This window comes from Anser brachyrhynchus, assembly GCF_964034855.1.
Source record: "Anser brachyrhynchus genome assembly, chromosome: 5".
In the NCBI taxonomy this organism is placed as follows: Eukaryota; Metazoa; Chordata; class Aves; order Anseriformes; family Anatidae; genus Anser; species Anser brachyrhynchus.
Genome location: NC_137699.1, coordinates 3,609,315 through 3,626,607, shown reverse-complemented (window position 1 = coordinate 3,626,607; position 17,293 = coordinate 3,609,315). Strand labels below are relative to the sequence as shown.

Here is a 17,293-nt window from a genome sequence, read left to right as displayed (position 1 = left end):
CCAGATGGAAAAGCATGCTTTTCATTTTCATTCACTTGAATATGTGTGGATAACTATCTTTCAATATATTTTTTTCAATTCTGTGTTGTCTGCATTACAGATTATTCACTCACTTAGAAATTGCATAATTTTCTTTGGCTGTGAGTTGTAGCTCTGCCCCTGTAACGTGCTTTGCTGTCCAGCACAGAACTGTTTAATGAGAGAGACTTCTTTTCCACACTTTTAGCAGTTAGACCATTGTCAGTGCAAGCCAAAGCCAGGACAGTGCCCTTTTCCACTTTGATGTGCAATCATTCTGCACTCATCTGGTACTATGTTAGTAGCCTACTTGTTAGTTGTTCACCTTTTCCTCTTAGCTCAGATTCTGAAATAATCTTATATAACCTAACCTAAATATAGTAACTTTTGCTCTTTTCTGTCTCCCCAAAAGTATTTTCAGTAATACCATATTGAGGTTAGTAATCAGCACTTGATTGAACAAACATGGATGAACAACACTAGAATTAAAACCATGTCACTGTATTATTTGAAAGCTTGCCATTTATCTCAGAATCATTTTTTGCAATTTATGGGACCAAAAGAGAATTAAACATCAGGTCTGACAGTCCAGCATTATTTGCTGTTTGGAATTCTGTCTCGACACAATGCATCCTGCTCTCATTTCTGTCTTGTCTAAATGCAAATTCTAGTACAAACAAATCTAATAGAAAATGAAAAAATGTCTTTATTTTTCGAGTGAATATTTTAATAATTTGGAGTTGGAAATATGGGGCAATGGAGTGGATTTTCAAATGTAGTCTCCTAGTGTTTAAGATAAAGATCAATTGGGATTTTTAAAGTTCCCTTTTTTTTATTGAAATGAATACATTTTTGAGTGACATTTGTGGAAAGTCCATCCCTGTAGCTGCATGTAAAATTCTTTATTTATTGGTTCTGTGCTACTGCTATCATTGTTTTTAACTTCTTAATATCCAATTAAGGACATAATCATATTGTCAGTGAATATTATCCAGGGAGACCAAAGAAAACGTTAGTGATTGGACAAGCCTTAGCCAAAGTCTGCTGTTTTTTGAGTAATTAATAGCTAAGAATAAAATGGTGGGTTTTTGTGGTTGAGGCAGTATTTTGGGATTAGATTTGGATTTATTCCAGAATATTCCAGAATATTTAAATGTAATGTTACAGGTCAAAAAAGCATCCTTTAGAAACAGGAAATTCCATGCGAATTCTTTCATGAACTCAGTTGTAGTATCAGCACATTCATGGTTTAAATTTTATTTTGCAGCCTCCATCACTTATGTGTGAAAGTTCTGTTTACCATATAGAGCAGTGGTGGTATATGCTCAGAATGGCTACTGGACTGAAATCTTGCCTTATAGATTAAAGTAATGGAAATATTTTCTTCTCTGGCCCTTGGAGCACCCATTACTGTGCTTACAATCAGATATCTCTTGCTGGAAGTTATGGGACAAAATTAATTCACAAAGCTTTAGGCTTTTACTTGTTAGATCAAAAGACAGCTGACAAGATGGTGAAGATAAGTCTTTAATTTTTCAATGAACAATGTCAGAACGTTTCATCCCTTGCTGATTAATCATTCCTTTGGGCCAGTAGATTAAGTTTCATCTGAATAAATGAATATGGCTGTATTTAAAAGGCTTTAGAGACCTGACTGGTCATTTAATGTTGGTCATTTGTAAAGTACTGAATTTCAGTTATAGGGAGGATTATCATCTTTAAAACAATGGAAAGAATATAACCTCATTTTTAAAGAGAGACTAAGCTATAAATATAGGACAGATTGCTGGGCTGACCAATCCTACCTATTTAAAGACTGTTCAGCAGGGATACTTTGCTTCCCTGCTTAGTCCAAGGCTGCCATGCCTGTGGAAATAGAAGACCATGCTGCCTTGTATGTGCCGTTTTCCCTGTCGTGCTGTGCACTCACTCCTTTGGTTCTGTCTTGTTCCTTTTCTCAGTGCTCTGTAACGCTCAGCAAAGACACTGCAATCTTGTGATTTGTGTTCAATAAAGATGGAGCTGAGGAGTTGGGGAGCGACAAGTCATTTTTTTAGGCTGTTAATCACTCATGCCTCTACCGATTTCATGTATATACTTTATAAATCTTGAACTCTTCCTCTGTGTAGTGAAATGGGAGTATGTGTTTAGTGAATGCCTCAGATGCTCATTGTGTAATGCTATTCATACTGGACTGTTGAGCTGGGGAGGGCAGCTGTGGGTTTGTATGCTGCTGTTAACATAGACATGGCTAAATCCATGTCATCTTATTCCTCTGAGAATCCCCTTGGTGTTTCTGTTGCCATTCATGTGCCTGAAGGATTTGGTGAATGGGAAAGATGCCTCATAGACCGGAAGCTTGGAGAGAATTTCCTTCTTCAAGGGGAGATTTCCGGCTGTCCACACATCATGGGGCACCATTAGGTCCTTTCAGGGTTTATGATTTTTGTCAGGGATATTTTTAAAGAAATTTTATTGGCAGCCAGTTCTTTCCAGTTAGGATCCTTAGTGGACTTCATTTTTTTTTTCTTTTAAAGAAAGCACTTCAATTTGGGGAAAAGAAAAGGATGATGGGAGGCTTGGCATCTAGTGCCAGGGTGATATTCCTCTGAGATACACCACAGTGACCACATGAAGCTGGGGGCTTAGAAATTAACAGCAGCCAGCAGCTGATGCTAAAATTTCTTAGTACTCGCCTACAGGTTGTTTTGCTTGGGGTATGAAGTTTGATTATTTCTTTCTGTATTTCACAAGGGTGATTGCTTTTATATCATTATAACCTCAGTGTTACTTGACTTCAAGGCTTGGTCTGGCCAGAACAAAGAGCTGCTCTGGGCATTGCTTTCACAGATTGAAATATTGACCTCAAAGTGTGTCATGCTTTTAGAAAGTGATAAAGCCTCATTTTACTTGGAAAACTACCAAGATTATGTGAATTATGCTGACATTCATAGTTTGCGCTATGCAAAATATGCTGGGACTTCTCAAAATTAATTCATACGGAACAAAGTAGGAGGAGTTTTTAGCTTGGGCCATAGTTTTTCCATAAAATGCATGGCTGTCCTATTCATGATACTCTGGTATATATGGCTGTGTAAATATGTTTTGAAAATAAAACTGATGATTCCTTGTTTATGGTTTTAGGATATGGTTTTAAGCATAGGCACTACGAAGTCTAAATAAAGCTAGTCAGCCTTCATGCTGCCACTGTTGATGATCAGTCTGGCAGAGCTTTAGTGTAAGGAAATGTGCTTCCTGCAATAGCTCAGCAACACATTAATATTCTGATGTTATTTTTGGACTGAAAGTTAGGAGCTGATATATTATTGGAAGGAGGAAAAAAGTTAGGAAATACCTCCCAGTTAATCTAACACTTCATTTATTTTTACTGTAACTTTGCAATTTCTGGTTTATTTGAATCCCTTCTCTGCATGAATTATCTGAAATACTAAATTCTGCGATGTCTGCTTGCTTCTTTTGCCTTCAAAGAGTTCTCAATTCATTCTGTTTCTTTCTTTCTTTCTCTCTCTCTCTCGTATCTCTCTGTTTTTCTTTTTGGTGGGGTACCTTGAATCTCTCAAGCAGTGCAGGAGGCCGAACAGGAAGATGTAAAAGTGGTAGTGGATGCCCAAGCTCCGAAATCAACTAAAAAAGCCAAGGCAGCAGCTGCAAGCTGTCAGACTGGCAGCACCAGAAAGGAGAAAAAAGGGAAACACAAAGGTTAGCTGCATGCTGCTGAATGTCAGATGTTGAATTGACTGCAAAATACTTTTTTTGTCGTTTTTAATTTCTTTGAATATCAATAATTTTCTGAAAATTGTCTGAAAGTGATATATTGAAATTTTTATGAGATTGGAAAATGTGTGTGACTTGGACCTGTCTCAGCATGTGTGAAGGAGGGCTGAAATTTGTAAACCAAGTATTTTCCAAAGGAGCATATTCATTAAAATTCTAGAGGAGTAAAAGTGTCCTGATGGAACAGATGCTCATGTTTTCCTGCAGTGTTGAAGAACTGAGAATCACCTTAAACCAATATATATTTTTTTCAATCTGCACACGATGTAATTTGGAGGATTGGCCTTAAATTGCAGTCATTCTGTCCAGGCTCTTACTGAGGTTTACGCTGCACAGCGTAGGGGTTAAGTGAGCATTTTGAAAATAAATTCAACAAAACCAAGTTAACATCCTCAAAGGGTTTCTTCAAGTTGTTCCTTCAGGGTTACTCTATCCTACCTGACAAATGTATGTGAGGTGTTTGTATGAAAAATTTTCTGCGGTGACTTTGGGTCAGATTGGGTAGACAAAAAAAAAAAAAGCTATTAATAATGACAAAAACGTAGATAATATTATACATATATATAAAAAATATTTTATATATAAGCACACACACATAAAAGATAGATTTCTGTGCCAGAACATACAGTTTATTTGATGGCAGATGAGTAGTGGAATTAGTAAATACCTTTCCAATAATTTGCAATTCTCCTGATTAGAATACACTGTATTCTCATCCTAAGCATTTCAACAATCTCTCTGTTATTGCTTAAGTAAGAAAGTAGTGTCTGTCATTGATAAGTCTGTTTAATGATAATAATGACTAACAAAGGGAATTCTTGAGGTCAGAGTATAGGGGCTTATATGTAGGAATTTTGCAGGACCAGAGCCTATCTTATTAAAATTCATTAAACCATATTGCAGCTTAATTCTTGAGATCTGAATCTACAGCTTCTCTATGTAGTCCCTCTGGGACTTGGTTAAACAGGCTTTAGTGTCTGGCCCTGAGGTAATGAATTTATTTATTTATTTGAAGGAAAAAAAAAAAAAGTTGGTGTATACTGATACCGAGGCTTAAAATAATAAGTGAAAGTCAAGGGTAAAATTAACTGAATGTAAAAATTATCGGCAAACTAAGTGAACAGAAAGCTAATGCTTCTGAACTGATCATGAAAAGCAATTCCATTCCAGCACAGTAATACAGAAGCCAAGTTTTATTCTGAAGTACATTATACAGGAGAATAAAAATCCTCTTGCTAGCTTAAAAGAAAACCTGTCTTAGGCTGTAACTGAGCGTTGTGCGGTGTAATATTTAAATCATTACTGTATAACTTTGAGACTTTCCCTTTCCTTGGAGTTTAGTAACTGTGACAAAGGTAGTAGCAAGGAGAGTTCTCTGGTTTGACTTTTCAGCTGAACGGTGTAGGGTGCCACAGTGTACTTTTTAGGTGCTGTTGTACTTTGACTTCCACTGGGAGCTAGAGTCAGTCTCCAGGTTTCACTCAGGCTTTTTTGCATGACCATACCCACAATAAACATAAGAGAAAATTGTTTGGATGCAAAAAGCCTGAACAACGTCCTCTGTAGCACTTATGTTGCCATTATACCAGCATTTCCTGAGAGGGGAAAATCAAAATCATGAAGGAAAACTGCTTAGGTAGTGTGGCGTGTGCACTGCACGTATATCATGGGAAGAGTGAGTCCACACAGCAGCTTTGACACAAGAGATCTGGGAAGCCCTGCGGGTGAAGCAATAGGAAACTGCTTCCAAGGGCAGCTGTGTCAATGTTTCAGTCCCATAATAAAGGAGTAGCCTCGGAACTTTTCTTGGGGGCCAGCATGAAGTTTAAGGTTTTTATCTCCTACAGTGTGTTTTATCACCTGTATTGACACTGTGTCCTGTAGGCTTAGGGAGTGAAGCAGTGGAGTAGAGTGAAGTAATCTTGAGAGATTGTGGGTCATGTAGCTGCCAGAATCTTTAAAATCTCTTCCATCACCATTAGCTGCTTGAGAAGAGGTTTATGTTTGTGCTTGTGGATTATTTGAGGGGTGGAGGGGCAAACTGACCACTTGTGTTAACATTTTAGCAATCTAGATGTTTCATGCTGTAACTTTAGTGTGTTCTGTAAATGAACAGGCTGGAAGCAGAGGGATGAATGCACTTTATATGCATTTTAAAGGTTTCCGTTAGTATTTAGCTATAGTGAGTATTACTTTTCTGAGCATAGCAGAGCTCTTTGTGCTTGAAGAAAAAAAGAGTCTTTAGACCAGATTCTATGAATAGTAAGCTAAGTCAGACCAAAAATCATTGAATTATACATGAATAGCTCTTGAAGCTGTAGTGTAATGATTGTACTCTGGTCTTAGATGTGTAATGCCTTTTTAAGTGGCTTGAAGAATGATGAAGCTATGATCAGAACAATGTGCTAAAGATAAACGCGAGGGAAATATTAGGTTTAATGAGGTTACACTGACATAAGGCAAGAGAAGGATGTGGCTAATTGCTCATGTAGCTGATTGTACCTCCTGAGTTAGGGGTCAGTGCATTTTGTAATTCTGTGATGGGTAGTATGGCGTTTATCAGCTCTTTCTAAATCTGTGATTATTACTGGTATCTCACTCTTAATGACATATCCAATATAATCTGTGCCTATTTTTAGAAAGGAACATCATTTTTGTGGGAAGAAGCCTGCAAAGGCAGTAAATTGATTGTATTTTATAGTAGCTTAGCTCATTAAAGCAGTATTTCTGGAAGGTTTGGTCTCCAAGTTTATTGTTGGGCATAATATTCAGTATTGGGAAAAAATACAAAATGAAACAAATTAATGTGTAAGGTGGTGAAAATAGTGGATTGAACTCTGGCTTCATTTGTGACTTTCGAGATGCTAGGAAGGGTGAATAAGGATATTAGTGAACCTGGTGTATAGTGTTGCTAGACAGTCCAACAGAAAAGTAATTTAAACAAGTGAAAACAGTTGCAAAAGGTACCTATGAAAAGCAGGCACCCTGCATAGTACTACAAATACAAAACCTGAGCATCTTTAGATACTAAATACCTAGAGTATTCTTTCAGAATTAAGATTCCTGAAAGTATTATAGGCACACAGTAGTGTGGGGTGGTTTGGTTTTTTGTTTGTTTGTTGTTCTTTTTTTCCCAGTACATGTTTGTGAATTAAAGCTATCTGGTAGCGTATATTTTTGGCTTTGCACAGTGAATTGAGCAGAAACGAATCAGGGAGATAAAAAGAACTTTAAAAAAATAAATAAGCAGAGAACTATGCAAAGCCAGGACCTAATTCAAAGTGAATCTGATATGAAAATTCAGAAATTATTCTGTGAAGTTTTTTTTCTAGCTGAACCCCTTGCACTTGCAGCATGTAAGTACATTCTAGGAAACATATTACCTACTCCATTTATGAGAGTCAGAAAGCAAATGAGCTGCTCTGAAACACAGCACTTCTTCTGCCAGGATGGCTATTTCATGTTTTGATTTGGCTTGCTTCTTCCATGTTTCTTTTCTCTCTTTCATGCCTGTTTGTCTGTTTTGATTTGTGCATCCTGTCTCATTTTCATATGTAACAAGCAACTACATTAATGCTGGCTGACTCAGAAAGCAGCACCATTGGTTGGATAAGCGTCATTTTTTCTCACTATAACACTTCCTTTTCTGATGGGAATAAGAGAGTTTGTGTAGAGTAGATTTATCTTGGCTTCCCCCTGCATTAAAGAGAAAGGGTAGTAGGAGGAACAAATTTGTTTCCACCAAGAAAAGCCCAGTTGTTTCCAGATCTGACAGCCCGTTCAGGCAATGCTTTGGCAACGCATGAACTTGACCGGGAAGATATCATTTGGCCTCCACGAGATATAAATTTATGAAAGCACGATTCCTGCTACAGTTTTCTAGTTTTCAAGTTAAATGTAGATGCTTGGTGCTCAAGCACTTGCTTTTAAGTGACCTGATACTGTGTTAGCAAGAGTCCTTCCTTTAACTAAAATTTGGACTAAATCACCTCCAGGTGTCCTTTCTTAACAAAATTTCTTTTTTTCTCCCCTTTCCTTAACAAGCAAATACCTTTGTGGTTTTGCATTTGCTTGAACCCATATTGATGGTTGCACAGCCCCTAAGAGAACAGGTATATACTGGGAAATGGCTTATAAAATATTAACAACTACAATATACTTAAGGTTATGCGGTCCTACAAGTATAACAAAAATGTCCCCTACTCCCTCCAAACATTCTCTCTTTTGAGGAGAGTTACACCCAACAGTGATTTTTCTCTCTCTTCCTTTTTTAAGCAATGGAGTTCTAAATTTCTAAAAGATGTAATTTCCTGATACTTCATTCTAGCTATTTTATTAGAGCTTCCTGAGCAATCATTCTGAGAAATAACCTTTTTCATTTATTGATTTTTACAATATTACTTTACTGTACCACTGTTCCAGAGGTAAACCTTATTATGCTCAGTGTTCTAACTTCTGGATAGGTATGGATTTCAAAAATGTAATCAACTCTTGTTTCGTCTTTTTAACATAAAAAGATTGCTTGAGACAATAAAAGCAGGAGGGTTTGCTTTCAGCTAAGTTCTTTAAAGGCTGGAAATTCTATTTGTTTTGGTGTCAGTTTAATAAAAGTAGATTTTTTCTGAGGATAAACTCCTTGTCTTTTGAAGCGTTTGTGCTACCATCCCTAAGTTGGAGGAAGGGCTGCTCTGCAATTTGCAATTGCAGTTTTGCTGCTGGCTGCAGCCTTGAGTGTTATCTGTGTCGATATGACTTCTGTTTCAGACCAGTGTTTTGCCTAACCTGGTATCTTGCCTTTGAAGGCACATTTACAATCAGAAATGAAGAAAAATTTCTATAGTGTCAACTGCATTTGCTGTCAGCATGTTTGCAGAGGAAGGACACGCCTGTTATAGAACCCCTGCATACAGCTGCTGAAGTCAGAAAATGAGGCTTGAGGTCTTGGTCTTCCAGAGACCTCCTGCCTGCTTCAGCCACCTTTGTGGGTCTGATACTCAAAAGGCTTAAATACATTCTTAAAACTTAGTGTGTGAGCAATATAGCTGTTTTCAAATGTTGAATTTGTCTTAAGTACTCTATAAAATGAAAACAGGAATTTTTCTTTCCTGCAGTTTCTCTTTGTACAGTGGGGACAGAAATACTTGTCTTCTATGCCATGTACCTTTCCTTATATGTATTCTCATTTGTTATTTAGTCACTGAACTCAATTAGTTGTCTCTGATGTTATGTTTCTTTTTAATTTCTTTCCTAATTTGCAGATGTCCTGTGAAGAAGTACTTAATTTACTATAATGGTTATTTTCAAATAATTTAGAAATCTGTCTTTTCATGTTGTCATAGGTACAGTAAAGATTCTTTGTAAATAATCAGTTAATCATTCTTTCCTGTGCTTATAACTTCTTTTAAAAGAACCAAGAGTAAATAACATTTGCTGAATATCTTTTCATAGCAAAATGTTTGCATGTATAAATACATGCAGGAACGTGATGTATATAAACACAATTTGATTATTTTCTTGAAAGATCCAATTATTGGGGCTTCATGTAGTATATAGTCAAATGTTTTTATGCCTATAACTTGCTGCCAGGTGGGTTGTCAAATTTTGAATTTCTAACTAACTTATTCAAGACTAATAGTGGGCATTGTCCGCTGTTGTCTGTCAGCAGTATTGTTCTTCATGTTTGTTCTGGTACTCATCTATAGGTAGTGGTCACTTATCAGTTGCATCTCTAAGCTTTTCCTGGTCATACATAAATACATAGCTTGTTAATATGTAGTCCTTTCCTCCTTTTTGTCCAATCTCCTTGCTTCCCTCTCCCCCTCACTCCAAGTAAAAGCTTTAAAATGTTATTCTTTTTTGATTACCTCTTGAGCAATGAATGATTTTGTCTATTATCAATACTGTCTGTAAGATTTTAGGTGCTAACATAATGCAGGTGTTGATAATAGTAGTTTGTAGGATGGAAATGCCACTGAATGTTAGTATATTTTTTATTGTTATTATTATGTATTTTTCATTTTGGGTATCTCTGGGTTTCCTCTGAGACATGACTATGTCAGAGTTTACCAGAAGGCTCTTACATAAGGGACTGATATTCTGGTGGTTGTTTCAGTCTCCTTCTTTCTCCCCTGCCCTCTTTCACAGTTGCCTAGAGGATAATATAAATAATTCCTTTTCTTCTTAACAGGTTTTCAAAGACATCACCATCGTTTTTTCTCTACTTGACTTTTGGGAAAAAATGTTGAAAATCATGAATCTAGCTATAAACTTTTTGGCACAGTCTGGTCATCTTCTTTGCCTTTTCTGACACCGTTCTTAAACAAGGAAGCTTATAGCTGTAGACATGATGGTTTGCTTTTATTGTGCAGGACGAGAAGTCAGTGAGGCAAAGAAAGTGAGAACACAGAGAGAGATCCACCTCAAGTATCATAATTGTGCAGGCTTGAAAGTGCTTTCAGACATTATGTTGATTATGGTAAAAATGTCTTTTGAATTATGACTTTCAAAATAGACATAACATGATAAATATAAAAGAAATGTGTATATATGCTTGCATTGAATACAATTTTACACATGCATATATAGCAGCATGAATGCATGCACACACACAAATATTAGTTAATCCTGCATTTGCTGTGAACCATCTATAGCACCAAATATATTTGCTGTTTTTTTTAATACAATACTATAATACAGCAGATGTTATTTTTTTTCTCTCTCTCTCTCTGCCTATATCTTCCATTCTCTTAAATGGGGTCACCAGCAGAACCATTCGTAATGCTTAATAGCACACTCCACCAGTGATGCGGTCTTCAGAATGCTGAAATTGATTTTTTTTTTCTTTAAAAGTGTGACCTGCCAGGGTAGCCTTTGTCCTACTGCCTAATAGTACGCGATGTTCCTGACAGCACGGGATGTGAGCGCAGCTGTTCTGCAGGCATCAGAAAGCAGCAGCCTCAGTGCAGTGTCTCATGCCGTCAGAGGCATTTCCTTTGCCGCAGATCAGTGTTTGCTTTGAAGAAGAATAATTAAGATGTTTTGTTCCCTTTGGAATGGATTCTCAAAATTAGGTTTCTAGTGTCCAAAACTTAATAAAGGGCTAGATATGCACAAGGTATGAGCATTTTGTTAAATTTATGGGTGCTTAACACTTGAAATTCTGAGTATTATAGTAAGAACCTGACTTTAGGCAGTCACTTTAAAGTTGATGGATAAAGCTGTTAAAAATACTGCAGTGGATCTGAGCAGCTCTCTTGTCTGTTCTAGAGCACCTTTGCTGTAGTACTTATCCTGAAATAACTCACTGTCAGTAAAAATGCTATTCTGTTCACTGCCATATTATACCTACAACATTGGGAATTACGCTGTTCAATGTATAACTTGTCCCTGCTAACGTACTATAGTGAAGAGTGTTTTTATTGCCCAAATATGTATGCGAGTTTTTGAATGCCATAAACTCTTTAAGTTTCCATGTGTTAGTGTTTTTCTCAGTTTCACTGCTTAGTTAACTGCAGTCATTGCTTTTACAGGGTTTGCCTTTGTTGTTTTTCTGTACAATAAATGACCTGATGAAATTCCGTATGCTTGTATTGTAAGGGGAGATAAATAGAATGTTAAGTTTACCTTATCTGTAGCTTTCAGTGTGTTTTTTTGTTTGTTTGTTTTTTTCTTTTACCTCTTTTGGAACTAGAATCTTTAAGGTCCCTTACAACCCAAGCCATTCCTTGTTCTTTATTTAACTTGACTTAGCCTGTGTAAGATTAAAGTGTGGGTGTATGCAACATCTGTGTCACTGTATGAGTTAGAATGTTATCTAAGAAAAATGTCAACAGTGAACAGATTTGCGTTGTAAATTGTCAGACTTTTTGACATAGCAATCTGGTTGTCCAGTAAACTAGAATTCATTCAGACAGCATGCATTTTTGTAAAGCTGGATGCAGATTTTATATTTAGTTTTTAGTAATTTAGTAGCAAAGATTGTGGATTGCACTTGTTTCCCAGAACAGAGTCTGCCAAGCCACAACAGCTCCTGAAAGATGACAACCAAGGTGAGAAGAGCAGGAGCTCTTATGCAGCACACGGCATAAAAGGTCAACACTAAACTCATGGTATTCCAAACTTCAAAGAGGATACTGAAACTTCTGAAGAATTTGGAATGATTTGAAGAGTGGGGGATCTGAAGGCCAGGAAAACGTGTGGAGACATAAAAACTTCAGTTCCTTTAATTGATCAAAGATAAGGTTAAGAGGTGCTTTGATGAGGACTGACTGCTGAAAGGGCAAGGTACTTGATAGTATAGGAGGTCTATTGCCTAACAGATGAAGGTGTAAAAATAATCAAGCAGCCAGAACTCGTTAGGCCACTTCAGACTGAGTCACTGGTGCTGAACAGGGAGGGTAATTTATCATTAGAGCAACGGTTGTGGGGTTGCAGTGCATTCTGCATCACAAAGAGAGCCTGAAACTCTCCTTCTACAAAGGCGATAGAAACATTTCCATCTACTTTATTTAGGTGTTCAAGGTTGGATGGACCTATTGTTAATTTGTTGTTAGTTTTATGGTAACTAAATTAGAACTTACAGGGTAGGTGTAGAATTTGCCAGATAAGGTTCTGCATGATGCAGCAGAGTCGATAATTCCTTCACACCTTGAAATCTGAATTTGTGAAGTGTCAGTCACATCTTCTTTTGTTTCGTCTCTCTCTTTTCCACCTAACCTGACAGTTTTTAAATACTTCTGCAGTGTTGAACTGCATCTTGTTAGGTGGTAGCACGGTTAGTGCTGTTGCTGATAAAGTAGACCACTTTCTTTTCCACCTACGCTTCGCACCACAGTGGCAGTAACAGTAAGTATGGCGAAGTACAGTTAAGCATGCTAATGTATAATCCAGATGTCTTTTAATGCAAGTTGACAGCTGCTGGCAGAAAGGGTTGAAATGGTAATCTTGGAGACTTCTGCTACGTATCACAGTCTGAAAACGTAGCCCAACATGTAGTACTCCTTCTTACAGGATTTATTCTGCTCCATTTGGTCTGAGGAGCACCATATTCTTTTACTGAAATAGCTCTTTGTAATGCTTGCTAATTCTCCGTCACATTGCTTATTAACAAAGTTTTTAGAATAGCAGCAGCATACAGGCTTAAGTTATTTACTGTCTGTAAATGATGATAGTACCATTTCTATGGTGCCAAAATGCATTTCTATATAGCTGGTTTAGTGATACTTACCATCACTTCATTTTAGCTAAGAGTGGTACATTTGCAATCTGATATTTCAGTCTGCTGTCCTGAAGAAAGAAATGAAGTTAGTTTGTGATAAGAATACTCCTTCCCCACCCCATGTTTTCCTTTTTTTTTTTTTTTTTTTTTTCCCCTCATTTTCAGAGGCTAATTATAGCAGTAAGGAGGTAAAAAAAATGTTTCTGGCTATCACCAGTACTCCTAGAATGGCAGCAAGGCTGAGGGTGGAAGGTGCCTCTGGGACAGCGTAGTCCCACACCCCTACTCAGAGCAGGTTGCCTAGGATCATGCCCAATCAGGTTTCAAGGAATATTTGTTATCTTCAAATAGTTTCATTCTGGTCTTTTAACTGTACGGCAATTTACTAACTCAGTTGGCATATTTAGTCTTGTTAATCTGCTGATCTTCCTGTCGTATGTGCTGTTAGATCTGCAGGTGAATTTTCCAGGTTTCTGAAACTTCGAAGAATTATTTCATAAATGGTAGCCTTTGTGTCTTACAGGGGATATGGCATAATCTGGGACTCAGGTTTATCTGTTTCTGAACCAGTTGTGACCCCCTAGGAAAGCTGCGTCAGTTTTCTTTGCCTATCCTCTCCAATTGATTTCTGTTTAGTATTCAGTGCCTCTGGTGCATAGATGTGTTGCTTTCAGGATGAGGAGTGCAGCAGTGACATTTTGATCACCTCTTGGAGATTCTGAAGTGCGGCAAGCGGGGAATGAGATTTTTGCCTTGGGGGTTATTTTAGTCTTGTTTAAGTCTAGAAAATATTATTAAATATGAGCACGTGATCTTTGTTTCTTAGAAAAGATGCTTTTTATGAGGGAAGGATTCTCTTTGCAGTAACTTCGTGACACAATGACAACCAAGGCTTTTGCTGTTGTCTGACAGGAATTGATGGCCCGGCTGCTTTTCAAGATGATGTTCAGAAGACAGGAAGTCAAGTGCAGATTCTCACTGTTGGACAATCTAGCCATGATGAAGATGATGGAGAGAAGATGGCTAGTGGCCAACAACAGCAAAGCAAACAGGATCTTAGAACAGCAATGCAGAAAAAGGGTAAATAGCCAAAGCCACCTTTGGATTCTCAATGCTTGTTTTATGTATGTTGACTCCTTTTCCTATTCTCAGGCTCAGCCCTAGCCTAAGCAGAGATCGGTACTCTGTGCTTCTCCCTTTCCAACCTTTTAGGCTTTGTCCTATTCTATCCGTGAAAATAATGAAGTTCTCTCTTGTTCCAAGGAACAAGAGCCCTCCAGACTCTCAGGGATGCGGCGTTCCCATCTGCAGTGCAGCGCTGCTTTTGAAGCACCAAGCAGATGCTAATACTCATATTCATCTGTTACATTTTGATATATGACTCTCAAAATCACATACTTGAGGGCTGAAGAAGAGTATGGAATAACAACATTTAAACTAGAATATTAATTTTAATTTTGCTGTCAGCTAAACTCTTTGTAGTTTCATAATGTGTGTTCATGCTTGCAGACGTGAAAATTACAAAACTGTGCATTCTGCAGCATTTCTCACGCATAGTTCTGAAATGCTCTGGATTTTATATTTTTTTCTGAAGGCATGCATGATTTGGGAGATAGATTGTGTATGTACGCATTCATGCATCTATGCCTTCCTTCCTGCAGTGTTATTATGTCTTTTTAGACATTAACTGTAGGAAGGAAAAAATCCTAAAATCTTCACAAAGCTTTTACTGAAGGCATTTACTTAGGGGTTGTTCTTCTTCAGTGTGTAGCTTTTGAAGCTAAGATGGCCTGAGCCAAGAGTACTCTGATGCTTTAAGAATAAACTCCTTGTGTTTAAAGAGCAAAATATAAGTGCAAACTTGACTCATCTAAAATAGACTATTCATACCTAAATGCACGCTTCTTGTCTGCAGAGCAGTTCTCACTACGATTCATTTTTTCTGGGACATTACTCTGCAGATGTGAGCAACTTCAACTGAAATGGGCAGGTTTTATCCAAGTGGGGCACTTCCTGGGCATTTGAGTCAGAGGGATGTTGGCATGACTAACTAGTTCTGATCTGTGTGGTGATTGTGTTGCCTTAGACCATGGCTCAGAATTTTTAATAGCCAGGCACACTACTTGCTAAAGCTGGTTGACTTGAAAAAAAAAAAATTATCAACAGACTTCTCAAATTAGGTCAGAGCACTCAGGTTTTTACTCTGGGGTACATTTCTATTTTTGATGTTTTTTCCAGGTTAACATATATTTTTATTCTCTACTTTCCCCACCCCCCAATAAAACCAATATATAGTATGACCTTTTTTAACATGTCTTTGAGTATACTCCCGATCAGAACAGAACACTGCTAAGGCTGATAGACTGATATGCTTCAAACCTGTGGAGGGGCTTTTTTTTTTAAAAGGGGAAATGTTGGGGTTTACTGATTTTTGAGAACAGAGCTATCATCTGTGGGACACAAAGGTATTAAGACAAGACTGCAACTAGTAGTATCTCTATAAAATATTTTTACTTTGCATATGTGGTTTGCCATTTGATACTGGTAACGGAGGCTTGATAGACTGTTTCGAGTATCCCAGAAGTCATGGGAACCTTTACATAAAACCAGGGCTTTTCATTAGTTTCTCACTCTTGCTTCATACTTCTGGCATGTCTTTATTGGCATGTCCCCATGGGTTTGAAAAAGCATTTAGAATTGCTGTCTCCCATTGGTCCTCCTCTTGCATGGAATAGGAGCAAAAGGAGAAAACCACAGAGGTGACTGCTAAGATGGGAAAGGGCAGGTCAAGTCCCATTAGATTTGTTTAGCCCCGATCTGTGCCCATTCTGCTTTTTGACTCTAACTTTGTGGAGAGAAGCCTCTCTCAGTACATGTATTTCTCCTCACTAAGGTTCACCCGGCAAGTTCAGTTACAAGACAAAGAGGCCATAGGCTACTTGAATGTGAAGAGAATACGCCACTTGCAAGAAAATGCCAAATGTTTTATTTGATTTCTCCATCTGTTGGAAGTTGGCATAGCTAGAATCATTTTCTTCCTGCAGAAGAAATATTCATCCTTTTGATTTCAGGAGTCTTAATATGTAGAAGTTGTTGCTGGCAAATGAGTCACTAGGACAGAGCCAGACTTCTGTAAGTTTTAACACTGAATAATTAACATTCAGTCTTCATGTTTATCAGTTTCCTCCATGTCTCTGTAAAGACTTGGAATGAGCAATTTGGTCTTAGTTCTTTGCCACCTGAAGTTACAGCTGTTTTGAAATTTAGGGAAGGAATAGATTTGATTTCTGGGCTCAAGAACAACACAGGAGCTCTTTGAAGCATTCTCCCCCACAGGTCCTGAGTGGAGACTTTCTAAGACAGGCACAGAATTTTCACCACCAAAATATTGGTGGTGAAATACATAGCATGAACGTAGAAATAAACCATTTGTCTGTGCATGATAGCATATGCAAGTATGGCTTTTCTGCACAGATGCCAGCTGAAGAAATGGATTGCCTCTGTTAACCATGCGTATTTGACTAGAACATCAGCTGTCATTATTAAGAACTAATGTTTGCAATTAATGAGTGTGTGATTAATAATGAGTGAGTTCTGCAGGCTTTAAAAATACCTATTGACCTTTGAACTCAGCCTTATCCTGCATAACCAGATCCTATTGAAACTTTTTGCTGTCATGCTGGATGGTGTAAATGCAGACTGGGAGAACTGAAGAAGTAGATAATGAGACCATTTGCAGTGCAGCTGAATGAAAAACAAAAATTGCATGTGCTTCTATTTCATTTCTATTTGCTCTTACTGCTTTGGTGTTATTTTATTATCCAGTCTGCATCTAGTGTCAAAAGCTGTTTTAAAGGGATATGCATTCAAGTTATTGGAAGCAGCAGTAACATTAAAAAAAATATTGTGCTCTTTGATGTCTATTTTCTTCATACAGTTCCAAAATTTGAACTGAAGAAAACCATTATTAATACTGTCTCCAATATTTATATTTCTTACATTAGTTTGGTTCAGTCTCTGCTTGTTGCAGACCGAGCTCATATTCCAGAGACTAAGTTGCAGGAAAGTCTGATGTCTACTCATGAAGTCACAGAAGAACCATTTAGATAGCCTGAGTAATATAATTAGGATGCACAGGGTTTTAGGTAGAATTTAGGCCATCCAACTATGAGTCTGAATACTTTTTTCAGTGTTACTGAATAAGTATTTGTGTAAAATCTGTGTATATCAGGTGTGTCTATCAGCTTATTTTGTGCATATTAG

At 37.5% G+C, this 17,293-nt stretch overlaps 1 protein-coding gene across 15 annotated transcripts in view; it reads left to right on the top strand.

The window, feature by feature from the left end:
• Window positions 1-17,293, top strand: part of TUB (TUB bipartite transcription factor) — a 148,152-nt gene that overhangs the window by 118,683 nt on the left and 12,176 nt on the right. For 8 of the 15 annotated variants that reach the window (XM_080595834.1, XM_080595843.1, XM_080595841.1 and 5 more), the window contains 2 exons: window positions 3,601-3,738; window positions 13,943-14,110. In XM_080595834.1, the coding sequence (XP_080451960.1) occupies window positions 3,601-3,738; window positions 13,943-14,110 (306 nt within the window). The remainder of the gene's footprint in view (window positions 1-3,600; window positions 3,739-13,942; window positions 14,111-17,293) is intronic. The other 7 variants (XM_080595835.1, XM_080595844.1, XM_080595839.1 and 4 more) reach the window with 2 other exon arrangements.